Source organism: Cyrtonyx montezumae, unplaced genomic scaffold (genome assembly GCF_038088225.1).
Source record: "Cyrtonyx montezumae isolate F1298 unplaced genomic scaffold, pur_monq_1.0 scaffold_17, whole genome shotgun sequence".
NCBI classification, from domain to species: domain Eukaryota; kingdom Metazoa; phylum Chordata; class Aves; order Galliformes; family Odontophoridae; genus Cyrtonyx; species Cyrtonyx montezumae.
Window position 1 is genome coordinate 16,065,978 of NW_027071903.1, and position 26,701 is coordinate 16,092,678.

The 26,701-nt window shown below is 51.0% G+C and overlaps 1 protein-coding gene across 1 annotated transcript in view; it reads right to left on the reverse strand.

The window, feature by feature from the left end:
* The window catches only part of LOC136047163 (hydrocephalus-inducing protein homolog), a 75,713-nt gene that overhangs the window by 9,288 nt on the left and 39,724 nt on the right, over positions 1–26,701 (reverse strand). The window contains exons 15-36 of the mRNA XM_065734215.1: positions 24,819–24,971; positions 20,860–21,098; positions 19,080–19,317; positions 17,542–17,685; positions 16,278–16,421; positions 15,511–15,824; positions 10,512–10,704; positions 9,038–9,172; positions 8,138–8,347; positions 7,252–7,377; positions 6,721–6,898; positions 6,120–6,250; positions 5,674–5,807; positions 4,931–5,067; positions 4,152–4,279; positions 3,875–4,066; positions 3,313–3,462; positions 2,386–2,625; positions 2,070–2,238; positions 1,597–1,788; positions 1,128–1,295; positions 466–639 (exon numbers count right to left, since the gene is read on the reverse strand). Coding sequence (XP_065590287.1) covers positions 466–639; positions 1,128–1,295; positions 1,597–1,788; positions 2,070–2,238; positions 2,386–2,625; positions 3,313–3,462; positions 3,875–4,066; positions 4,152–4,279; positions 4,931–5,067; positions 5,674–5,807; positions 6,120–6,250; positions 6,721–6,898; positions 7,252–7,377; positions 8,138–8,347; positions 9,038–9,172; positions 10,512–10,704; positions 15,511–15,824; positions 16,278–16,421; positions 17,542–17,685; positions 19,080–19,317; positions 20,860–21,098; positions 24,819–24,971 — 3,889 coding nt within the window. The remainder of the gene's footprint in view (positions 1–465; positions 640–1,127; positions 1,296–1,596; positions 1,789–2,069; positions 2,239–2,385; positions 2,626–3,312; positions 3,463–3,874; positions 4,067–4,151; positions 4,280–4,930; positions 5,068–5,673; positions 5,808–6,119; positions 6,251–6,720; positions 6,899–7,251; positions 7,378–8,137; positions 8,348–9,037; positions 9,173–10,511; positions 10,705–15,510; positions 15,825–16,277; positions 16,422–17,541; positions 17,686–19,079; positions 19,318–20,859; positions 21,099–24,818; positions 24,972–26,701) is intronic.

Consider the following 26,701-nt stretch of genomic DNA (forward strand, 5'->3'; position numbering starts at 1 on the left):
AGGGATAGGGACATGTGCTAAGCAGCCTGCAGACAGCAGGAAGCATCCCTGTGTGAGCCCTTGAAACGAAGAGATTTCAAACAATTGGAGAGGGTTTGTGAGCTGGCTTTGCACTTGTACACGCTGCTAAATAACAGAGCCATAGAAAGACAGATTGGCTTAGGTTGGAGAGATCATCTAGTTCCAACCTCCTGTTGTGGTTAGGGTTGCCAATCACTAAATCAGGCTGCACAGGGTCCCATCCATGTCCTGGGACACCCCCAGGGATGAGGCACCCACAGCTCCAGGCAGCAGTGCCAGTGCCTCACCACCCTCTGAGTAAAGAGTTTCTTCCTAACTTCTAACCTACGTCTTCCCTCTGTTAGGTTAAAGCCATTCCCTCCTATCAGGGGCTGGCAAACTTCTGCTCACGGGGAGTAAGTAGACATGGGTGCTTGGGATGGCTCTGGCCACATCTCAACATACCAGCATCCTCCATCTCCTCATGGCTCTGCTCTATGGCAGCCCTGAGGCACAGATCCCGTGCGCAGAGCCCAGCTGAGCTGCTCCTGTCAGAGATGGCCTCTGTCACCAGCGAGTCGATGGACAAGCAGGCTGCACCATAGTGTCTGGAGAGAGCGACTGCAGCCGATGTCTTTCCTTGAGGGAGAAGAAGGCCTACATGGTGACACTGGCATGGGAAACTAAGAGAGAGGCAGCCTGAACATGGCTAGAAATGCTGTCATAGAGAGAGGGAGATAATCTCTAGCTCACCGCCACCCATGGACTTTGTCCCATACTGTTGCCTCAATGCTCGAGTCCTGTCCCACCACCATTACTGCCTTCATGCAACAACAAGGCACGTTTGTGGGGGTCAGGCCTTCTGGAGTCTTGATCTCACATGGCAACGCGGCCACAAGCCAATACACTCCCATGAGGCAACGTGGCTGAGGCCACCTAGTTTCAGGGGACACAAGCCCAGTTGTACAGACACAAGATGAGCCACTTGCACCAGTAAGGAGATGGGCTGGGGCTGCTTCACACCCTTGCAGATCCACAGACACCTGACTTCAAGCAGTCAGCCACACACCTTGGCCCACCAGGATGCCTCTCAGCCTGCTGCTCTGCTCTCAGTGCAGCACACACACCTGTCAGGGGTGCCCCGTGGATGATGATGGCGATCCCTCGTCGGTTTTGGGCCGCACGGCTTTCAGGAGAGAGATCAATGCCCAGGTGGTGGGCAATGGCCCTAAGGACAGGGCTGTCATCCAGCTCTCCTGCAGCCTCCTTGCTGCTGCTGGTGCTCTGCTGATGCTCTGTCAGGCAGAACTGGGTACAAAAATCAGCCTCCTGAACACCAGTGATTCTCAACTTCTTCCCCGTCCCCTCAGATCCTGGGAGAGGAGATCCTGCTAACTCCAGTGTCACACCTGAGGCTTCCCCACACTCCTCTCCCTGAGGCTTGCATTTAAGGTCCGCCTTAAATGCTGCTGATGGGTCCCACTCAGAGTGCAGTAAATGGAGTAGCAGGAAGGGGAAAGCACAGGCACCCAGCAATGCCTAAAGGCCCTTCTGCCACAGCAGGCACAGAAGAGGCAAAAATCATAGGGTTCTGACCTGTTCCATGTCCTTTCTTAAGATCTTCTTCCTCCTCTTCTCCCCATTCAGATTTAGAGTCCACCTTGTAGGACTGGCTTTCGCCATAAGTGGACAGAGGAATGACGGAAGAATGAGACGAGAGGGTGCGAACAATCCCAGAAGAGCGCTTCCCTCTTCGACCCGAGACAGACTGGACATCTCCACCATTGGCTGAGGAGGAAGGACAAGGGGAGGGCGGTTGATGGTGAACACGACCAGGCAACCTGCTCTTTGCCATGTGTCACTTTACATGACCATATGCAAAAAGACAGAACTCCCCATGAAACGAGATGCCCAAGGAACTCAGAAACCTGTCTCTGCCTTGAGGAAAGCTTTGAGTTTGTGCTTCAGTTGTTTGGAAGGAGAACATTTAAAATACTGATGATGGTAGACTTGGTCCTACTGGCTTTGTGGGTGAGACACATTCAGGACAGCCAATGTCAGAGCCTCACCGTTGTCCTGGCCTGCTGGATCCCCAGTCCTGGACTTTGTCTGCTCATCCTGCAGCCTCTTCTGGTCCTGGTAGTACTCCAGCACCTCTGGGGGCAGCTTCTCACCCGGGGCACATGGAGGTAGCAGTAGGATATTGTGGCAATCATAGTCCTTCAGCATCCGCAGGATCTGCATGCATAAGAGAAACCAACCAGCACATGAAGAAGAGGAGACTTGACCATGAAAGGCCACCAGACTTTGCCTTGGGGACTGCCTATATTGCCCCAAGGAGCTGAAGTACCATGAAGCCATGGCACGGGGACCAGACCTCCTCACCTGCTCCTCAGCAAGGTACTGCTGGTCGAACTCCAGTGAGTAAAACTCAATGGGGAACTCGCATGGGTTCTTTACCACCACTATCCCTGCTGTCCCACTGCTGTCTGGCAGCAGTGGTCCCAGCTCAAGCACTGGGGGGTTGAATTGCAGATGTGGCTTGAGCCCACGCCCCGAGACTTGCAGCTGGAGGGGCTGGCTGCTCTGGCAAATGTTAATCTTCAGCTCGCTTCTGTAGGATCTCTGAAAAGAAGGTTATGTTGCTCAGACACAGCCCTGGCACTGCTCTGTCAAGCAGCAGTGTCAGGTAGAGGCAGATGAGCTCTCACTAGCTAGAAACAACTCTGCTCTGGTCAAAACACGTCTGACTCCGGTCAAAACCACAGGCAAGATGGTTACACCTCAGCTAGCAATTCAAACATCACTGGGACAGCCCTAGGCACATAAGCACCTGTGTCCATACCACCATGTGCTGACAGGCTCTGTCAGACATAACCTATATTTTGGGAAGGTTTCCTCACTTGTGTTGTGTCCCAAAGTGGCAGGGCCACATGACAGGGATCACTGGCAACGCAGCAATACAGGTGTCTCTGCTGCCATGCCCAGGAATGTGTCTGATCTCTGCTCAGTCTGCTGTACCAGCAGGATCAGCCCAGAGCAGCCCTTCCAGGGCTCAGCCTGCAGCGTGCACCTGCATGGGGGAAGAGTGGAGGGGTGAGGGGTAGACTCCTCCTGGCACCAAGTGTAGCCACACTGCAGTGTACCATTTCCCACTGACATCTCAAAGCACCTCAAAGAAGAGGGTGCTGCAGTGGAAAGTGAGGCACAGGGAGCTCGTAGAAAGCAGCACTGCGGAGGCAATGATGGCAGGGGATGCTGACTTCACCTCCTTCTCCCTGCACTCTCGTTATAGCTCTCTGTCCATCTCACCTCTTCAGTGGGTGTGAACCTGACCCGCATGTTGCATCGCTGCCCTGGAGCAAGGTCCCCAGCTGAGGGCAGCACTTTGAAGACACGGAGCTTGGCCTTCAGCTCCTGCTGCAGCTTCCGTCGCACGCTTGCTGGCAAATGTTTATCCACCTGAGCACAGAAACCAGCATGTGAGGCCTCGCTGGCCTGCAACGACAGACCCTCCATTCCTGCACACACTGTGCTGGGGACAGGGAGGCACGGGTGCAGATAGGGAACAGGTCCACATGAACCAGCCTTGCCCTGTCCTGTACCCTTCAAAAGCTTCATGAGCTGTGGCCTAAGTGCTCAGACAGTGATAGGGGCAAAAAAAAGTCAATAGAGGCCAAGGAAACCCAACTGAGAAGCCACATGCTCTCCTTGCTTTATAGAATCATTGAGGTTGGAAAAGACCTCTAGGGATCATCTAGCCCAGCTACCAATCCATCATCACTATCCCCACTAACACACAGAATCAGTACGTTTGGAAAAGACCTCCTTGACCACCTAGTCCAACCACCAACCTATCCCCACTAAACATTACCTTCTGAACAGGCTCCTTCATGGTGACGAACCATTTACAGGGCACCTGGAACTGATTGTAGAGCTGGATGGTTTCCTCCTGACACTGCCCACACTGGACAGTGGAGAACTCCAGGCTGTCCCTGGAGACACAGAGGGATGGCACAGTCACGCTGGCACGAAGGCAGAGCTGAAACGTGGGGCCTCCTGTGACCTGGTGAAGAGCAGAGTGTCCAGCTGAGAGCCCAGGTGGGTCCTCCTGCTGTGTCCTGCCTGACACGGGGGACAGAAGGTGGTACCTTGATGGGCAGCAGCACGTCTGCTGTTCCCAGCGGCACGTTGGCGCTCTGCGGGTCGAAGCGCACCTCGAACGTCTCGGTCTCACAGTACGGCAGGTTCACCACACGGTCCAGCTCCACGGTGAAACCTTCAAGGATGACAACGGGGCAGCTGAGATGAGTGACCAAACTCATACAGCTGTGGCTGTTCTGTGAACAAGTCCCATTCCTCTCCAGAGAGGACTTGCTGCCCCGTGTTAAAAGGAATCCTTCACCAGGCACCCCAGGGATGGTGGGGACCTCTCCAGAAGGGATCTCCAGCTAAAGTTCCCTTACTCAGTGGAGGAACAAGAACTTGGGGGAGGCATCCATCCATCCCACACTGACTCAACATGGCAACTCATGGGATGACAAGCCTTATCTCAAAGCCCGTTTTGGAAGCCTATTTTGATGCAAAGGAAGACCCCACAAGCAGAAGTGATATGACACTATGAGACAAAGCACTCCTCAGCCACAAAGGGTCTCTCTGTTTGCAATGCGAGCCCACAGAGTGCACAAAACCTCTTGGTAGCCAAGAAAAGGAGATGCTGAGAGGTCTACCAGGTGACTGCACCACTTCAGCCCTGCAGACAAGCATTAGGACAGCCACAGGTGGGCTTTGGCTAGAAGAACTCAGGCTCTACAGCACTGAGCATGGGGTCCTGAGGAGGAACAAGCTGCACATAAAAGCACTTCAAATCTCCATGCATCCAGTGGCACACACCATCAGAAATGGTGAGAAGCACCTCCATCCCAGTTACCTGTGTCACGCAGAACCCGTCTAACTGTGCAGAAGGACACGGGCAGCTGCCCAGTGTTGGTGATCTTCACAATATGTGCATGGATGTTACCGAGAATGACGTAGCCAAAATCCAGGATGTACTCAGGCAGCTGCACCCTGAAAGTAGGAATAAGGAGAATTTTTAAACCATTTCTCAGCTAGCAGTGAAAAACAGATTCATTTTAAATGGTGTAAGTGTGTGCGGCTACTGGTCCATGGACAGTAGAGTCCACAGATCATAGCTCCTTTGCTATGAAAATCTGCTGTAGTCTACCAGACCCCCAAAGACCTGGATCCATTCCCAAAAGAGCACTAGCAGAGGTAGCAACCAACTCCCATGAGATTAATGGGAAGGTCTTCTTCCAGAGGAATCCCACTCAGCAGAACACACAAAGCACCTGTTTTGCAGAGTGTTGTCTTCCTCGGTCACTTGCTGGAACAAAAAGGCCAGCTGTGAGTTGCCTCTTCCAGAGCTAGTTAGAAGTGCCCATCCTGCTGGATGGGCTTCATGGTTTGCACTGGAATGGGGCAGGCGGGAAGTTGGGCACCCCCAAAGCTTGTGGGTGACCCCACAGAAGGGAGGGCACCCAGCTGCTCACAGACAGCATGGCACATCCCTCCAGATCAGGTCCTTCCCAAGGCCCTGGCCAGTCCCACCTCTGCAGGAGCTCTCAGGAGCTGGGTGTTACCCTTGGGGCACCTGGAGGCAGAGTCCCCACCAACCTGAGAAGCCTCCGACGAGCTCGCTGGTCAAAGACTGCCTCCTCTGGGGGACAGGAGGCCAGGAGCTTCAGCTGCTCCAAAGCATGTTCCTCTACCAGCATCTCCTCCATTTTCATCTGCAGGCAAACGTCCAACTGTGGAGAGCAAAGTCAGTGGGCTGGCTGCCACCTACCAGATCAGGTTGCCCAGGGCTCCATCCGACCTGGCCTTGGGCACTCCCAGGGATGGGGCATCTGCATTCTGCTATTAAGTTCCAGAAACGTGGCAGAATTTGTGAGCAAGCATCCCAGTGATGCCTTTGTACCTCCATCACAAAGTGCCACAACCTCAAAGATGGTGCAGGGAGGAAGGATGATCATGGGCCAGAGGTCCCAGGTGACAGCAGGGCACACACAACCCCACTGCAGAAGGGTGACACACTGAACAGGACAGCACCGCACTCTTACCGCGGTGTCCAGGTCATCCACTGGTGTCTCAGTGGCCGTGGCCTCCCCCAGAACAGTTGCTTCATCTCTCTGGCTCTCTTTTTTCATCTTTTCTCTTGCCTCCTGAAGGATCCTCTCATATTTTTCATTTCCTGAAGGAAAAAAATATCCAAAAATAGAAATGGGAGTGCAGCACTGGTCTCAGGTAAGCTGGGAAGCCCCTCTCCCCCAGCCTTGTCCTCTCCCAGCAACGCTCTGCAAGCAGTCTATGACAAGCAGGTACTGCTTTTCCTCTGAATCTGGATGCTTGCTTCCACCCATCTTCCACCACACAGAGGAACACCTCATCCCCTGCAGTGTGATGCAAATCTGTCCTTGCCAACTGTCTTGCTGGTCACGTAGACCATAATCTTTCCAGCTGGCAGACGCACTGGCAAGCCCTGCAGGATGCTTCCTGGGGCAAAAACCACGTGCGTTCCCTTACTGGGAACGCAAAAAGCTGCTGCTGGAGGGCTGGGTGTTGGGGTGTGACACCCCTCAAGCCTCCAGGTGGGTGACAGCCACCCTATAGGCAAAGGAGGAAACCAGGGGACCTTCCTGGGGACAGAGAGGCAGAGTTCACCTCTGATATTCCTGGGCAGATCCAAGCAGATCCTGGGAAAGCTCCCCTCCCCTTTCAGAGTGATGGTTTCTGGCTCCAGGTGCCCCACTTGGACCTGGAAAGTCTTGCAAAAGGTTCCGGGCACTCCTGGCAAGTAGGAGACCTTCAGCACCTGTTCCTGGTCAGGTCCAATGTAACCCTGCACAGAGTGGGAGAAGAAAGGGGGAAGGCACCAAACAAAGTTGAGTGGACAGATGGTGAGCATCAGACAGGAGCAGAGAGGGGAAAGAAGTGCCAGGACTGATGCTGTTCCAAGTCTCAGCTGTGACTTCAGAAGCTCACAGCAAGAGGGCATCAGCGTGTCATCCTTGTAGGATGTGAGGGTCTCCTCTCCTTGCCCCCCTCACTGCCCCACAAAGCTCTGCAGGAGCAGAGGACCCGCACCACGGCTGCTCGTTTCTGGCAAAGAAGTCTCACTCTAGCCAGAGAGCAAGAGCAGCCCTTCTCTGCCCCACAGGCCGAGGTTTGTTGCTTGTGCTGCCCTATACTCACCATGCTGGGCAGCACCAGGGGCACGCCGGGCAGAGGGCTGTCACTGGGGCTCAGCACCTGGTACTGGAATCCCACCTTGCCTCTGTTCTGCAGGGTGAGCTCCGCTTCAGCAACTTCATTAAAGAGCTGTAGGGGGACAGAAGATGGGCATTGACCCTCCTAAGGTGGGACAACGTTTACATGGGTGAGCCCACAGCTTCAGGGCATAGGAGCAGCTATCTGGGGTGGCTCGCAGAGGTGCAGAAACAACCACGTAAAGAGGGCCAAACACCACCAAAATCAAAGATAAGCCAGGACAGCTGCCCTGCTCTGCAGTGCCAACGTCTAGCGGTCACTTCTGGGTCATCATCCCACCACTCCTCATCTGTAAGACATTATTTATGCTTGCCAAGTGGCATGTATGTTGCAATAGTCTGTCTGCAAGCACTGCTGGAGCTAGCAGCAGAAAGGGAGACGGCACTGCATGCAGCTAGGAATATCTGAATGGATTTTAGTTTATAATAGGGAAAGTAGGGGGGAATTCTCTCCACCTACAGACTGGGGAGCCCAAGTCAACTTCTCTCCTGGTTTATTTTGCTGCTTAATCAAAAGCAGTAGTCAAGAGCATCTCCTTGGGTCTCAGCCTGTAGGAGCTGGAAGTCCTAAGGACATGTTCCTCTGCAGATCATCACCTTCCTGCCCTGGGAAACAGTGCTAGAAACCTCGACCAGGAGGAACTCCCAGCTCTGGAGATTGGAGACAGTCATAAGAACAACAGTCGGGATGCAAGACATATTACACAGATGCTGGAGGAAGAGCAGGGAAAGCTGTCCACCTAGCAAAGTTGCTGGAAAGAGTCCTGCCCCCTGATCAAGACGAGGACCAGCCTCAAGAGAAGCTGTGGTACCTGCAGCCCCCAGTCGATCTCCGTGACACTGAAGAGGTAGCTGACGACTGAGGCCTCCCCGCTGAGCATCACATGGTAGGTTGGACCCCCCTGCACCTCACACAGAGCCGTGACATCGGCCACCAGGTTGGCGTGGCCGAAGAAGGTGAAGGTGACCTGTTGGCTCTCACCTGGCTGCAGCTCGCCGTACAGTGGCAGGATGTTGAAAATCTGGAGGGAGATTGGGGTAGGGAGCATCTAGGTCAATGCAGAAGAGCCACCTGGCCCTGGGGTGAGGCTGGAGCACCGGTGTGGAGTGAAGGACACGGCTGCAGGGGCACACAGAATCATCCTAACCTCTTCTGCAGCCATTCCGCTTTTCAGTGGAGGGACCACGGGGAAATCTTCTCTCCCATACTCACTAATTAATGCTTTCATTAGTACATTACATTAGCATAATTTGGGAGGTCTCCTGGCAGCACTGCATTCTCTCCATAGCAGATCACACCTTTAGAAGCTTTAACTGCTTTTGGAGAAGCATGAGACTTGGAGATGAGAGTCCTGGAGCTGGGGGAAGGCTCCAGCTCAGCCCCCACAGCTCCTCGTCCTTTTTGCTCCTGGGCACTAACATGCTGCTCACTCTATAGAGATGCCACAGCAAAACCCACTGCAGAAACTTCCTACTGTCTACTTGATTAATGCCAGCAGGGTGAATAATGCCCACAGCTGTGGTCCTTGCTCAGCCCCACATGTCCTGCACGGCCTCTCCCAGGGCTGGTTGCTTCAGCAGCACTGCACAATGCTGTGCTCAGAGGGATGCGAGGCCACTGAGCACCACCAAGGGCATCAGCATGGGCAGAGGACAGGCAACTGCTTGCCACTCTGGAAGTCTGGAAGTCAGACCAAGAAGATAGCTCTTACCTCCTCCACACCCAAGGCAAGGGGCTCATTCTCCACAAGCTCCACTGGTTCCTTGGTCTCCACCAGGCTCTGAGTCTCTGCAGCGCTCACTGTCTCTGCAGCACTCTCCAGTTCCTCAGCAGCAGGTGGTAGCAGCTGGGAAAAACAGCACCAGGAGCTGCAGCAGGAGCTGGCCAATCTTAGGAGCTGGACTCAACGATCCTTGTGAGTCCCTTCCAACTTGGGGTATTCTATTACTCTATGATTCTGTCTGCTGCCACATCCACATCCCACCTATGTGGGCTCTTCTCTGTATTCCAAGTTGGAAGGGATCCATAAAGATCACAGAGCCAGCAGGTGGACCTGGTGATCCTTACAGGTCCCTTCCAAGTTGGGATATTCTATGAACCAACAGTGATGGACTCCTACGATTATTTCAACTCATAAGGAAGAACCCTGTCAAGCTAGATGCAGCTGAGATAGAACCCAGCCACAAATCAAACATGGGATGTCCCTGCCATCAGTTCAGTGTGACTCTGAGCCTGTTCACAGCTGATGCCCCAAACCTGGACAGGTGAGGTCCTCCATGATGACAGAAGGGACCCAGCTGCAAGAGAATAATATCAAAAACTGAAAAATAAGAACTTGGGAAGCGACTGGCAGACCTTCAGGCACTGCTTAGCTTTCACCTCATCTGCTCCCCAGTGCCAGAGAGCTGAAGGTCTCCACTGGAGTTATCTTCTTCAACAGCCCCATCTGAGCACAGCTCCCTGTCCTCCTTCCTAGCCTACAAAAGGAGCCATCGAGGGGATTACTTCCCTTCCAGCCCCAACAGCACCTCTCCAAACCCACCATCCTCTAAGTCCTTCTGCACTGCACATAAGCCCCACTGTTTTCAGTGCCATTCTGTCATCTCTGTTTTCAAAACTAGCAAAGCGTGCCCTCCAAAACATGTTAGCCAAGCTATCCTAAGCTTACAGCCTTCCTTCTGCCCAGGAAAGTTAGACAGATATTGCCCAAATACAGCAACAAAAGCAAATCAAACCGCAGCACAGATGTGAGGTAGTTCTGGATCCTGCTTAGACACATCCACTTGGATTTCCCTGGTTTACTTGTGTATACATGACAACAAAGCAGGAAATCAGAAAGACTTCACGCTCCTAACTCAGCATTTAGCCACGCTGTTCAGTGCAGCCACAGGGCACCACTGCTTCTGGCTAAGGAAAAAAAAACCCACGTGGACTTGCAATGTTGACGCAGCTGATATCAGGATGCAAGCAGGTGCAGCCCCCCTCCTTGAAATTCATGCTCATTTTGGCTTTTCCTGCCCTCACCAGCACCAGGATCAACCTCCACAGCATGCCAGCAGTCAGCAAAGTCATTCTCAAAGCTAGGTGACAGCACACTGTCTGCCACCCCTTGTTTTGGGAAAGCACCCATCTGCTCTATGGCTGTCAATACAATATCCAAGCTCTGGGTCTATAGGAGATTCTACCTGTGTCTCCAGGGCTCCATCTGCATCTGCTGGCCCTGGGGCAGGTTCTTCTGCTGCTCCCACTGCTTGGGCTGGTTCCTTCACGTTCCCGTCCTCGTTGCTGCTCTCTGCTGATGCCAAGGGCTCCATTGGAGCTCCCTCTTCTTCTTTTGGTTGGGGTTTGACTAAATATTTAGGTACTGGAGGGCTGAATCTAGAAAAGAGAATATGTAGGAACAGGGACCTGCAGTGGGAATCCTGAGTGGGATGGATGAGCTGTGTGGCCCCTTGGCAGGATGAGGTCGATGGAAACCACTGGGCTGTGAGTGTGGAATGAGGATGGAGTCAAACAGCAGGGCTAAGTACTTCAGGGGAAGGATGTCTTGGCCGTTTTTGGCCAAGAGTCAAGCACCAGCTTTTGCAGCAGCCTTGTGTGCTTCACTCTTAGCTGGGAATTTGGTGCCTTCCCTTAATGATACACTCCTCCAGTGGGTACTCATGGCTCACCAAGCCTCCAGCCAGCATCCATTCTAGTGAGGGAAAATAACCAGAGCTTGGTGCTGTGTGAGTTAAATACTACGGGCTTAATAACTCCTGAGGAGAGGTAAAGCCCTGAGATGGAAAATCTATAACCATTTATTAAACTACCCCTGTTTCTCTAGAATGGTTGGAGGCAACTTCACGGCACCTCGACAACAACAATATTTCTAATGCTGAAGTAGAAGCTCTCTGGGACTGCAGGAGGTGACGTGATCACACAGCACTGCTGTGAAGCAGCCAGGGACCACCTGCAGGGGGAAAGCCAAAGGGAGCAACAAGTGCAAGATGAAAGAAAAGGAACCCCAACAAGACCGTGGGTCCATGAGAGCTGGCGTGCTTCTGCTTCCTGGGATGTGAAGTCTTCCTGAGATGCCTTAGAAAAGCAGAAGGAAGGGAGAGGTAACCTCGGGGTCCATCTCAGCCAGCCCCAGCTGCCCTCCGCTGTTTGGGGACTTCCACTGCGTTTGTACAGAGTGCAGCTCAAACCTCCACGCAGTGAAGAGTGGGGATGGAACGGGAGTGAGGTTGGATGGCCCCTGGGGAGGGAGGAGGCCCTGCCATCCCCAGCCTCTGAGATGCCCGAAATAAGCCTGCCTGCGAGCCTGCTGGGGGCACAGCTTCACACTGCTTCCCACACCCTCCTCCCAAAATAGAGGAGCTAGAAATCACACTGCTGCCGACAACCCGATGTGACGATGCAGGCAGCATGATACGGCTGTGCAAGAGCCATCAGCACCAGGGTGGACACCCAAACTACATCTCGCTGCTGCAGCTGGCTGGATGTAAGCAGCCTCTGCTTTCAGAACAAGCACTCCTTCTCCTCAAAGGGCACTGGAGCAGCAAGGGAGGAGACCTGGCCCCAAAGAGTCCAGGATGCTGCTCCCACGTTCACTTCCTGCGTGTGAAATCACCTGAAACCTCAAACGATCCATCACTTTCCATCAGAAAAATCAGAGAGGGTCTTGGAAAGCTCCTCCTGTCATAGCTTCTGCCTGTCTCAGAGCATTTCCACGGGACCTGGCACTGCAGCTCCCCAGTCACTGGTGGCTGTGGCAGGGCCAGGTGCCACGGACACCTGCACTTCTCAGCCTGCTCACGGGCACAGCGGGATGTGGAAGAGGTCTCTGGAGGATGTCAACCCATCCAGCACCACTCTCCTTTCAGATCCAGGTGACTGCACTGCTCTACCACGAGAGAGATAGACACACTCTCGGGAAAGGCACACATCAGCACAGCCCCATGTGATATGGGGCAAGGGATGACCCAAGGGATGGCTCGGCCCAGGGGCAAACCAGGACAAGTATGGGATGATGGAGGCAGGCACCAGCAAAGACAAAGGAGAAGGATCTCCAGGGTGAAGCCAAGAGGTGCTCAGGGGTGTGGAAAGCTGAGCAGGACGGGGCTGCTGTCCCAAATACAGGGATGAATGGAGGAAAGGATGAAAATGCTGCGAGAGGGACCAAGGTGAGGAGCAGATGGTCAGAAGTTCTGGGATGTCTCGAACCCAATGTCAGATTTCCAAGGGGGAACTGGGAGTAAATTTCCAGAATTTTCCCTCATTTCATCTCCTCAGCATCTCTGTCCACAGGTGAGAGCTGGCTTGCATCCCAAGCAGGAATTACAGCACTCCAAACTGAGAAATCACAGCTCCAGTGATTTTGGAGCTACCTAAGCCCCAGATCTGATGTCCCAAGGGGCTTGTTGTAAGCTCTCTGAGACACAGCAGGCCCATAACAGCACTGGGGGGAAAGGGGTACATGCTCCTGTCCCTCATGTGAGAACCCCCCCAGTACCAGGGCATGGCAAACACGCATTTCACATATAACTTTTTGCTACCTCTCTCCTCTGGCAGCTGACAGAGCACTGCTGTCAGATTTTTTCCTTGCACTGTTTTTCACTGTCTCTGTTTTCCATTTCTTCCTTGTTATAAAACCACCAAAAACAAAGGCCCCATCAAGTATAATAAGAGATTGTTTTTGTCAGTAACGAGGCAGGAACCTGGCTGGCAGGGTCCCTGCAGTGCAGCCTGCCAGGGGACATGGCAGGAGAGAGGGCAGAGCAACAAGAAATTATTAATGCCATCGAAGACCCACTTGGGAGGAGAAAGATTCCTTATTTGTTCAAAGTAAACTGGCAGAGAAAATCCCAGGTAGAAAAGAGAGAGATGTTTCCTAACTGTTCAGCTCAACAAACCCTTTCCATGAAGGATCTGCAGGCGATGCATTGCTCTGGGTTTGTAGCCACGAAGTTCCCATCACAGAGGCACCAGATCAAGGACTGAGAGATGCAGTCTTGGATGTAATGCTTTCCTTTTCAATGGGAATCTCAAGTCACACTGAGGAGCTTTGTGGTTCCCTTGGGAAAGGGGCACAAGTCAGTCTTCGTGGAAGAAACCTTGAAGATAAGAAATCTTAAAAGATAAGAAACGTGGTGCTTGAGTTTTGATGCAGGGTGATTTCCAGAATCCTGCAGGGTGATTCTGGAAATTGACCCCAGTGCACCAGAAAACATTGTGGTGCAGTGCTTAATTCAGATTGGAGTCATCAGAGGTGCAAAGCAAGGGGAGAGACTGAGCTCAGCCTGTCCCTGCTCATGCACTCTAGGGGAGGAGGAACCACAATAGATTCATGGCTCAACAGTGATGGAAATGAGGCATGGTGGGCATGACCTGGGCACATCCAACCACTGCAATGCTTGGGCGCTGCTTGAAGAACTAAAGAATATGGAGGAAGAAAATAATGCATTCAACAGTTAGAAGAAAAAAAAAACCTAGGCAGTCTTGTCCAGACAGAGAAGCAACATTTTTCTCTCCTGGTCAAAATAAATGTGTGTCTGGTGGATGCTGGGAGCCTCTGATGATCTCCATCTCTGATGGGCTCCAGCAAGGTTGGATATATGGACAGTAACATTTCATCAATCTCACCTTCATGGGACCCGATGTTTGATTCCCTCCATGTCAGGCTGAGTTAGTTTGATCTGATAATTTAGAATACCAACAGTGCTTAATGCGGACCAGAAATAATATCTGACATGCTGCCCTTCTGCTGGGCTCTTAATGAGCAATTTGAGGTGTTAATAGCTTGGAGACTGTCTTCATTTCCAGCTCTGCCATGGAGAATCATGCGGTGTCTGCTGAAGGACCCAGGGAGAGTATCTTAATGCTTAATTAAGATGCAGAGCAGAAATGGGAGCTGTCGTAATGTCCTCCTTGCTAACAAGCCAGCAAAGGGTCTATGCTCAAGACCAATGGAGCAAGGGCTGCCATGCTGCCCAGTGCTGGAACTCCTTGGTGCTGCCCAGCCAATGGAGCTGGGTGACAGCATCCTCCACAGGAACCACTGCCTGCAGGCTCAGGTCCAGCAAAGCCAATTTAGGTGGGGACAGGGTGATAAAAAGCCAAAAAAGCCCAACAACTCAGCTCTCACATTTCCAAAAACTCAAAGAGGTTTTAAATAAGAGTAAAGATAACCAGGCAACCAGCCAACAAGTGGCCCCAGAGGAAATTAATTCCACACAGGCTTTGGTGTAATGTGCTTGTTTCTCTGTTATTATAAAACATAAGCATTGTTCTATCATCAAAATTATATTCTCCCTTTAGCTTGTAATTAAACCCTAATCTAATTTACCAGGAGATAACAGTGGCCTCCAAGCAATGATCACACAGCCCTGCTCCCCTCCTGCATGCCTACCTCCCTCTGCGTGACTGGAAACCTTTAGGGTCCATTCCTGAAGGTGCCATGCATCAAAAAAGTTCCCTGTTACTTGGTCAGACCCAGCTGAGAATGGGCTGCCCAGAGCCCAGATCCTCCCCTGAGCCCTCCACACAGCCACAGCTAATTTCCAGTCCCCAGCAGGTCTCCTGCTGTGAGCCAGATCCAATTCCCCAAACAAAGCTGCTTACTGATGATCTGTATTATTTAGAAGAGCAGCACTTCAATGCACAGTGGTTAACTTTCCTAGGGCATTATGGAAAAACCATTTGCTGCTGTAATTAAAACCATCCAGACTAGACTTTTGTACTATGCACAGAGGCCACAGTGGGAAGAATGGCTGGAAATGTGCTGATAGATGTGCTCCAGCGTGACTGCAAAATGGCTCTTGGGCTTGGAATCCATGGGGCAGCTCTGCTCAGTGGGCAGCATGGGTGGTAGCTGGAGACCTGGACTTGACGTTGGTCTTTTCCAGCCTTAATGACTCTAAGATTCAGAGGTAAGAAAGTGAGATTCTGGGCTATGGATTAAGGCTGAAGTGTTGCAGGCTCCTACAGCCTACAGTCACAGCTGTAGGACACGTCGTGTCCCTCCCAGCCTCAAACTGGTGGAGGTCACCTCTTCCCTGAGCGCTCACCCTGACCGTGGCCCGTAGGTGACATTTCCAGACGGAGGAGCTGAAAGCAATTTGTCAGACTGCAAGCAGACAGCCTTGGGCTCTACAAATTACACTCGGGACACAAGGAAGGAGCAAAGGGCAAGGCACGTACCTTATCTGGCTCATGTGGCTGCCTTCCAGGAACAACCAGCGGTACCGGACGAGCAGTGGGCTGCAGTTGGTCATCTCAACATAACGCACGTTCTCAGTGTCATTCAAGATGCAGCCAAAGTCCACGGTCGTGGTCTTGATGTGAAGATTTGGGAAGAAGACTTCTCCCCGAATGGCAACCTGCTCCTCAAGAGGGTGCTCGAGAAATCGTATTTTCAGGGCCCGCTCTGCTACCCAGATGTTCAAATCCTCTTTGTAAGCAGGGTCAAATCTGACAGAGAGGTGAAGTTCCTCCCCGGTCTCCAGCTTTAGTGGCTGCAAGGATATGAGATGTTAAGGCCAGGCTGGATGGGGCCCTGGCCAACCTGACCTAGTGCTTAATCCAGCAGTTGGCAACCCTGCCCATGGCAGGGGTTGGAACCAGGCCACCAACCAGCCATCTCAGGCTCACATTTCTGCTCTATATGATAAACAAGTACTGGCCTGATGAATGCTGGACCTGAGAAAGCTACATAACCACATCAGCACTATGGCAAGCCTTTACTCCTGAACAGGTCCTTCATCCTTACACTCAGAACGTGGGCAATGGCACTGCAGCCTCAGGCTTGCAGCAGGAAAGGGAAAACGCAAATGTACTCATACAAAACATGGCTTGTTTCTTTCAGCAGCTCATTTCAAACGTGGTTTAGCTCAGGCCAGGCTGCTGCTGACCCACAGACCAAACACCTTCAGCTCCTGCAGCTGCACCACGAAGCCCAGGCTGCTCACCTGTGTGTCAGCGGAGAGAGGCTGCTGCTCTGCATCACAGACTGAGAAGGGCTGCTCCGTGAGCACCACCACACTCAGTGGCAGGGAGGAGATGTTCTTCAAGTGCAGAGGTTTGTGCTGAGCAGTTAGGACATCACTGGGTCGCTACAGAGACAGGAGACAACAAATGGAGAAGGAGTGGCCATAGGCCCCCTTCCCATTCTGCTGCATTTCACATCTTTCAACCTCTAAATTGCAGATCTCCCTATTGACTATTCTAATTGCTTTTTGCTCTTTTAGAGAGGTTTTCTCCACGTTCATCAAACTCTTTTCTTTTTCAGAAGCCACAGCATCCTCCTGCAGGGAACTGGAGACATCACTGCCTCTTACAGAGGAAGCAATGGGACCGAAGAGGAGGCAGCTGCTTCTACGAGGCTAAAACAAAGCAAACGAACATCATACAACTCCAGCTTTGGGCTGAGAGATGCAAGGCTCATTTCCACTTGTGTCAGTCAGAGTGACTGGGAAAAGAGCTCTACACGAATTGCTCTCAGACATCTGCCATGCCATCATACCCAGGAAAGGGGAGCACACACACTGGGCACACTGAGCGTGGGCACCAGGGAGGAGCCAAGAGCTTCTCATTAAATCTGAGCTGCTCACAGGACTGTGGGCTATGCTGGGAGCCAGGGAGCTGGAGAAGAGACCTGGAAATACCAACACTAAATAATGAACTATTTTCTCTTTTTCAGACAACTCATGGGAGAGGGAAGGATGATGCAGGAAGCAGGAGTTAAGAGACCAAAGGGCACCTGCTTTGCGTTGCTGTTATCATCAGTGCAACTGAAGGATGTCTGCAGCTCGTTTGAAGAATGTGAGGGGGAAATGAAAAGAGCCAACATCTCCACCAACAGCACAGAGAGTGGCAGAGAGACAAGAGACCATGACAGCATTTCCTTGTCAATCTGAGCTGCTCACAGCACTCTCTGTTTCCTCAGCCTCCCTACAGGACTGGTGCTCAGACTTCAGTGTGCCTTGGGGGATCCTCAGAACCCTCCTTTATACCAAATACAGAAACTGATGCTGCTCTAGAAGCAGCCCCAGTCTACCCCTGTCAGGGAGCTGCAATCCCAGCATTATGTAGGTGAGAAAGCAAGGGATGGTCCTGTTCAAATCAAGAACCAAAGCTCTATGGACTTGGAGAGGACTTAGCTCTGTTAACATAAGCACTCTGAAGGCTTTAGGTCAGCAGCCTTACTGTTGAGGACACAACCCAGCCACTTACCTTCTCTGCCCGGAAAGTGATTTCCCTGGTGGAGATCTGCAGGACAGGGGCAACAAACTCACACGTGACGTCCACCTGCATGATCTGGGTCTTCCCTGCCTTGCTGCCTAAGATGGCATGGCACAGCAGTCGCTCCGTCACCACCTGCAATACCACAGTCCCCATGTCCTCATTGCTGAGCTTAATTCTTACCAAAAGCAATAGGACATCAGTGCAAAAATAACTGCATTAAAGAGAATGGGATAAAGATAACTGCATTAAAGAGGGCCCAAAGATGACAAGCCTTCCCTTGGAAGCTTAGAGGAAAGGATACAGGGGAGAAACGCATGTGACAGAGCGTCTCAGGTGGCAGTCCTCTGCCCAAGTGCTCTTACACTCTGACTTCTCCTGGTTCCTCTTGTGGTATCACTTCTATGCATCCCCCTCCCACCCCCATTGCAGCCCCACAACACAGCTCCACACAAGCAAGGCAAGAGCCTTCCCAAGGGCTTTGGCCCCAGGATCCCTAGCCAAGCTCACAGATCCCCGTTCAGCTTTCCTAGCACAACACCCTCTCCGGTGCCCTGATGTTTGTAGTTTTATCATGGTTCCTTACCCCTCTCTCTCCAGCAATCTCCTTAGAGCTCAGAACTGCAAAATGATATGCCTGATGAGTCCCACCACGTGAGTTCCCACATCTTCCTCCACTACCATCAATTAACCATTCTCAAACACCATTCAAAACTGCTATCACTGGGGGCACTCCTGCTCACTGTCTGCTTCCCTGCACGATTCCCTTCCAACCCAAGACATTCTGCAGCCCTCTGAATTGGTCCTTCCTCTGGCAAAAGGAGCCCATGCAGTGATCCCATTAACACCTCGGGCTGCAGCTCACGGGTGCACAGCCCAACTGCCAGCCCAACTGCCCTCAGGACAGCGGGACTGGTGTGGAAATATTGACACGAGCCCCAGCTGTTAATGGTAACCATCTCTGGGAGCAGTTCCTCACGTGGAGCACATCCTCCTGCGGAGTCCAGGGCTGACTGCTGTGTTCACTTCTCTCCTCTGCAGCTCGGTGCCAGACGAGCCCTCTGTCTGTGTTTGTGCACAGAGGAAAAATCTGCTGCTCCCAGACGCTGCCCCCTCCGCAGGTGTTGTGGATGCTTCCCCACATATATTGCCTTGCTTTTCCATGCTGTTGCTGTTTAATTATTATTTATTTACTTCCTAATCTGTCAGAGCTTAACTCTTCTCTCTGCCCTTCCCTTCCACCTCAGCATGGGATGCCTTATCACCTTATAACCCGCTGCTCACCCCCTAACGCGGACAATATTTTGATATCAGCAAGATGGCTTTATGGTAGCTATAGAAACAAGAAAAGCCTTAGCAACTGATGGTGGCCAGCAAGGAAAGCAACCGGTGCTACCATGGTAACTTGAGGCATTTAAACACTTCCTGAAGGCAAATGCTCATTTTCTCTGGTAAGAGCCAAGGGGCATTGAGGTCGACCCCATGGATGTAAAGCAATGAGAAAGGCTCGGCCCAAAACCCAGCCTTACCCTTGGGGTGCTGGAGAAGCCTTCCAGCGTCATCTCCATCGTCCTGCCCGGCATCAGCTCCATCCTCAGAGGCCAAAGCCTAAACACGGGGTCCTGGGGGAGGCTGTCCTTGGTGCCACCCACGGCTGGGAGGGGATCACGCCGGCGGAATGGGGCGAAGCCTTCTGTGGTCCAGTAGAGCTGGTGGATGCGCCTTCCCTTGTTTGTTATCTTGAAATGATAGGAGCAAGGACTCAGGCTGGAAGAGAAGCAGAGATGAAGAGGGTCAGGGAAGCTGGGATTTCCCAGCAGCCACCCAGCTTCAGCACTCTGCTGGCTACAGCAGAAGCCAGACCATGGTTGTCCCAAGTTTATCAGCATGCAACATTTGATCTGCTTGCAAGGAACTATTTTCATAGAAGCAGTAGGGTTGGAAAAGACCACCACAATCTCCTAGTCCCACTGCTGACCCATCACCACCATGCCCACTAACTTCGGGGCTCCACACTCACTGTATTTTTCTAAGGTGCTTCCCTTGCTGCCCCCAACAGCTGTGCTCTGGTGCTGTGTTTGGGGAAGATAAATGGGATGTGGGTACATGGGATCGATGGATGTTCTCCCAGCATGAACACAGTAGCAAGAGCGGGTCTGTCTGCAGAGGGGACCAGCAGGGTCCCCTAGACTAGAGTGAGACATAAACCTAAATGCGCATTCAATGGAAATTGATTATTTCATGTAAAGAAACACTAAACGCAGGCAAGGCTGGAGTAACTATTTTACCCTTTATTTTACCCATTATAAATCTCAGCTTGGGCAGGGAACGAATGGCTCCAGGAAGAGTTCAAAACCAGCACAAAACATGCGCCCGCCGTAAGGAGCTAAATGCAAACACAGAAGGCAACGAGTCTTTGAAACAGACTGCAGAAATGTCTGCTGTGTAAGGACTCAGCAGGAGACACTGCATCTCACAGAGAACTCAGAACAGTCATGCCAGGTGCAGGACCACAGCTCTGAGAAGCTGTAAGTAAGGACCTACCTTCCTCCCCGGCTTGTAAGACACAGAACCCCTTCTTTGAGATGAGCCCTCTCAATTAACACTCCTGATCTATCCTGCCCAAACCTCAGCAGACTTATCCTCCTCTCACTTTCAGGCTGGGTCATACAAAGTGTCCCCCATGCCTGTCCCCAGTCACCACCCCATGCCCTGGGATTCCACAGCTGTGATGGAAAAGACAGCAGGAAAAATAATAACAAATACAAAAATCCAGGCAGGAGAAACAAGGGAAAACTACACCTAATAACGAGAAGCTCAGCAGGGAAAGACAAGTGAGCTGATCAAGGGCAAAAAATTCTACTGCTCCTCCAGCACTGCCAGGCAGAGGAGAAATAAAACAGCATCATTAATTTCGTCAAGGAGTTGCTAACAAGCTACCACCAGGTTTTACACTGTTGTGAGCTAATACTCCATACTGAGTGAGAAAGCAAGCAACGTTATTGCAAAAGGAAATACGTTTATACTGGTAACGTGTTTTTCAGCCAGAGGCTTTCGGGACCTGCTGTTTTGGCTCCAGATCTCTATTTGACAAAGTGAGGAAATAAATGCATTATAACTAAGGGCAATTCAGAGACAAGTTAGCAACTGTTTTCCGTTGTGGTGGCTTTTGAGGGCGAGTGCTTAATGCCTTTCAAACGGCTGTGAGGTGTTTCTAAAGCAATTCCCATCAGTGAAGTGTTGCTGGGATATCAAGAGGAATGCTTGACCTGGAGGACTGCAACGCATCCCGAACCTGAGAGCCCCTACCTGAAGTGTGGCCCCAGGTTGAGCTGTGGTGCAAAGGGTTTATCGGTGACGATGGTGGTGCCGACGCCAACAGCCTGGACAGGGATTGTGTAGGTGCTGCTGTGCTCTATGAAGAGGTTCACGTTGTCCCGGAATTTCTTGGTGTCGTCCAGGTTGGCTATGACAGCCACGGACACCTCTGTCTCAGGGGGGATGACACCTTGACTGGGTTCAACCCTCCAGCACGAATCTTTGCCATCCTGAAAGAGGAGCAGGATCAGCTCAGGGTGGGAGCGATGGAGATTTGTGAGTGCAGGGAAAGGGAAGGCTGAAGGTACAAGGGAAAAAGACACAGTATGTTTCACAAAATCTAAGCTATGGTGTCTGGAAACACCAACTATGCAGGGGTTTGTGCAACTTGTATTTTACCTCTGTGGTAGAGGACCCCCTTCACTCACCCAACTTTGACCAATCCAAGGGATGCCAAACAATCCAGCCTTGAATGCCTCCAGCGATGGAGCATCCACAGCTTCTCTGGGCAACCTGTTCCACCCTCAAGTGGGTGACACCACAAACCTTCTTCCTGCCCATACATCCCTTCCCGCTGCGCTGCCACCAGCCAGAGAACATGTCCAAACCAACCATGGGTGTGAGATCTTCATTGACATTAAGGTACAGCTCTTCCTCTGATTTGTGCTGACTGTGGTAGCTTGCTTGAAAAGGAGACCTGATAGCTCTGCTCCAGAGGTGAATCTGCAAGTTTGCTACATGACAAAGTTCATTTCTCAAAGCCTGGCAGCAAGTCGGGCAGGAAATTGTGCCCAAGAAACTATTGCTGAGGAATAGTGATAGGCTGTCTGGATGGAGACAGGCTCTGAATTCCCAGTGCAGACCCACTGCGCTCCTCAGGGGGAAGGGGATTTGCAGCATGCCTTCATTTCTGCATTAGAACTTGGATGTGAGGGGCAGCAGCCAGCAGGAGACCTACCAGGACAAACAGGCTGTGCTGGGTCTGCAGGGAAGCTACTGCCCGCACCACCCAAATTTCTCCCATGGAGGAGAAATCCCTTGGAGCTCCAAGTCTCTAGGAGCTGGAAGTGAGTGGTCCCATATATTCCATCTATAGGAACCCCAAATCTATGGTCTGACTTCTGATAACTTCCCCGATCCTTGCTTATCCCTAAGTGCTCTGGGAAACTATGCAATTGCTGTAATGCACTGAATAGACAAAGACAGTGGCTATTTTTGTTCCTGCAGGAGCTTTCACTATTGGACATCAGAGTTCCTGAGTGCTAAGCAAGGGTTGGGATCAATCATTTAATCAAGAAGCTTAGCACAGAGATCATTAGCTCCTTGCAGGAACGACTTCCATTGAGAGTAAGAGCTGCCAAAATCTGGCTGTAATGAGCACCAGAGAGCGTGGGAGATGGATGACAGCTCTCAAGGAACGACAGGGGAGCCACCACACTATGTACAGTAAGTTAATTAAGGGTTCTGGTCCTTCTGGCCTTGCACAAGTCCAAAGGGAAGCAGAACTCAATAGTCAGAATGCAGTGTCCTCCTTCCCAAACCACATTTCCTTAAGACCAGTCAGCTGAGCAGAGACAAGGCTAATGCTTTACCTAGGATCTCTGCCAGGCAGGGGACGTTTCAAAAAAATATATCAATTCTGTTTTCTGGTTATATTGTACATCAAAAGGAAAAAAGTGTCTCTGGGAAATCAGTGCTGTTTGGGTAACAAGGAAGGTAGACAGGAGCCGTGATGCTGCAGAACAGTCACTGTTGCCTCCAACGATCAGGTCAGGCAGTGGAACAGGGACGTGGTGGAGTCCCCATCCCTGGAGGTATCCAAGAACTATGGGGATGTGGCACTGAGGGTCCTGGTCAGTGGACACTATGGGGGTGGGCTGGGCTTGGCTTGGACATCGTGATCTGAGAGGTCTTTTCCAACCTTATGACTGTGACCCCCACCCTCTATGTGGGGTCTGACTGCTTAGAGATGTCTGATGTCCTGGAACTGGAGGGGGCAACCAATTCCCACAGTGAGGCTCCTGGCACCACAGCAACATCATCTTCCCAGCAAAAGCACCAGGAAACCCCCCCTAGCAGCCAGAAATCCTCCAGCTTTGCTTTCCCCCAGCCCTGCAAAGAGCAGCAGAGAGACGTCTGGTGGACCGCTCAGGTCCCGCTTCAGCTTCAGTGCACCACCAAGGGGATGTTCTACAATAAATAAATCAAAACCGATGTGTGGGACTTGCTGCCACCGACAACAGAGCCTAATTTGTCACGGTTGGTTCAGCTGCTTGCCTCCATCTGCTTTCCCTGTCCCAGCTCACCCCACCAGCACTCAGCCTTGGGGCTCACCAGCCAGGACACAGCCGCAGCCTGGCTGCTGGCTGCCAAACAGAACATTTAATAACCAGCCCCTCTCTATTGTCCTCTGGGAAAAGCACACAGCTGAGTCACTCTTGCTTGTAGGAGTGTCATTGCCTCGAAGACTTCTCCACTTCTTTAATTTGGTTGGCCAATGAGTGCAGGAGAATACTATGAGTTTAGTTTCCCTAGATGAATAGAATGACAATTTCTTTGTTTACCAAAATACAGCAATTTTGACAGGGCATGGATTCATAGAAGACACTGATGCGATAAAAACATTCCTGCCCTTTCTAAAAGCCACACACGACCCTCACCCTGGGGAGGACACAGCTTTCTGCCACCCTCAGACTTTGGTGCAACCCATTGCCAGCACAAGGCCATGAATTCCCGGCCACAGCCCACATTTGTGACTGATGCCACGTTTCAAGGCATGGTCTGCTACATGGAGATGGTCCCCCCAGCTTTGGCAAGACCAAAATCCAAGCCCAGAGCCCAGATAGCCTCCTGCGCAGCAGAAGAGAGAGGTGAGCATCTACACCCCCCAAAAAACTCCTTATTATGGAATACCCCTTTGGGCAGTTTAAGTAAACTGCCCAAATTCTGTTCCCTCCCAGCTCCTTGGACCCTTTGCTGTGAATGGACCTAGCCCTGTACAACACTGTTTAGCAGCAACTAGAAACATCAGTGTGTTATCAACATCGTTCTTCCCCTGGACCCAAAACTTGGCATCATACCAAACACTCTGAAGAAAACAATTCCATCCCTACTGAAACTAACACACGAGGACAACAGTGTTGTCTACGCCAATGCACAGCTTTGGAGATCTTTCAGTTCTAGCCTGGCTTGCCTCCATCCTGGCTGACTCCAGACCTGACCCCAAAGCAGGGACATAGCTCATCTGCATCTCAGCTTGCTCTTTTTACCCATAAATCAAGAACTAAGCATGACTTGACAGGAACAGCAATTTGCACACAATGGGTACCACCAAGTGGGCAGCGTGGCCATTTCCATTACAGCACTTTCCTTTTCTACTCTGAACAAGACACCTGTCTTATACCTTCACTGTCACTGCCCCTTAATTTAATCTTGTTCAGTTTGTTGAGCTGCCAGTCAGTAACATCGCTGTTGTGAAATTTTCAATCAATAGCTCATTCTTTCAAGTGGGATCTGTGATCTATAAGCCTCAGTGCTAGCAGCCACAGCTTCAAGATGAGCCATCACATGGAAGGTGGGAAAGGACAGCTTGCTGTCCTGTGCAGTCTGACAGCAGGAGACCAAAACAGCAGCTTTAGCATCCTGGAAAACACGAGGCTGGTGTCACCCAACCCCATAAATTAGGGCTCTGAGAGGCAGATAGCCCCTGTAAGCCCCATGATGAAGGAAGGAATTGCAATGGAATTGCAGCCATAGGCACAAGCTAGAGCAAAAGTAGCATGCAAAACCCTCCAAAAAAATCATTTATATTCAGTGCCAGCCATCTGAGCTCACAGAATATTTTGTTTTCTCTCCGAGATGATGACATGGAAATATTGTACATAAAACCAAGTCCCAGGCTGCCGTAGATCAGTCACAACAGGTTGGAAAACAGCCCTGCAAACACTTACCATCTCAGTCCAGAATGATGCAGGGATGACAGTCTGGTTGAAGAGGTGCAGAGTTTGGGAAGCATCTTGCAGAACTGGGATACGGCCGAAATTCAGCTTACTTGGATGCACATAGACAACTGGGCCTTCTCCAGTGCTCACTAAATGGATTTCCTGCTCCAGGAAGCATGTAGAAAAGACCCCAAAAAAGAAAGAAAGGTTAAAAAGATGAGACAGTGCTCAGAGTGCTCCTAGACTGAGGGATAATTACAGCTGCTTGAAGCTTTTAGCACTGTAACAACGACACAAAAACACTGAAGTGTAGGATCTGGGGTGATCCCAACTTAAAGACAGAAGAGAGCTTTACAAGGGTGAAGAAAGCCAGCTTCTCTCCCTTTGCTCACGCTTGCCTTTGAATTTATTTATGTTTACTCCTGGTACTATAGGAATAGCAGTCATTAATCATTAATTACATCATTCAGCATTTTTCTCCTTTGCCAGTCTGTTCTTTTCTTGCAGAACTAGTACAGCCTACTGGAAGAGGAATGCAGAGCCTACAACTCTGTCTTCTCACATCATTAAAACAAGGAGAATTTATCCAGTCTTGCTGGCTTTTACCCATCCCCAATACCCCAACAAGACTCGAATGCACAAAACTCCCACGCTGACAAGATGCTGTGTGATTCACCGGAAGGCACAGAGCAGGATTCAGCCACGAAAAACCATAATGTAAAACCTTTAATGATGTCTGACAGGGGGAAATGGCATTGACAGCTGTCAGAACTGCTCTTCCAGCTCAGCCAGCCCTGTCCTATTGATAGGATGAGACTGCGTGCAATAAGAACCAGAAATCATGCATGGAGGCTGTACCTCAAAACCAGGGGATGGTGAAGAATGAGGAGCTGGAAACCTGTTTGGCTCCAATTACAGTGTGTTCTACCATGATACCTCCCCACCAACAGAGGGCTCATATTAAAACAAAAAACAAAAAACAACCCTTCATCCACAGACTTCTCGAAGAGGCAAGAAAATCCCAGTTCAGTAGAGCTGGAAGCTTCATGACGCAGGCAGAGGGAGCTGTCCGAGGTTCCAGATAAGGCTGTAAGGACTTGGTACCAACACCCTAAGTCATGACTCAAGATGACAAGAGAAAGTTCCTGTTTGGTTTCATGGGAACACATTGTGGTTGCTCTACTGAGGTCAGATTTGTATCACATGGTCCACTGGGCTCGGATACACCATCAGTGCAGCGTGTATGCAGAGAAATGGAACTTGATGATCTGCAAGATCACTTCCAGCCCACATCACTGTCTGGAATAGTGAATCCACACCCAAACTACGGGGCAGTCCCACCGAAAATGTAAGAACCTATCCTGACAGCAAGAAACTCACTTCTTATTCAACAACTGGAGCATAAACGCTGCACGACGCTAACTTAATGGGCACACATGAGTTCAGTCCTGTGCCAATCGTTGCTTTAGGGTCAGCTAGGGTTCTCCAGCTGAAAATCTCACCGTTTGGGCAAAAGAATGACAAATTCATCTCCAAGCAAAAATTTAAAAATTAAGCATTGAAACCAATTGTTAACCCAAGGGTAGAAACTCTGCAAGAACACTGTAGTTAAAAAACAAACTGACAGCGAAACCACCGAGTTGTTCAACAGGGAGAAACCCTCATCCTGTAGGGAAGCATGCCTTGTATTTACAAGAAAACGTCCTGCCAAATGTCAGGTTTTGCTGCAAAATTTGCCTTCCTGCACTGCCTGGCCTTACTGTTGACTGGTTTACACTGAGACCCACAAAACGCCCGGGTTGAGACGTTCAGCAGCATCCAGGGGATTTAGCAGCATCACTTCATTCATTTTAATGAGAGCTTAAATCCCTCGAACAGCTTTCAAAATGTCA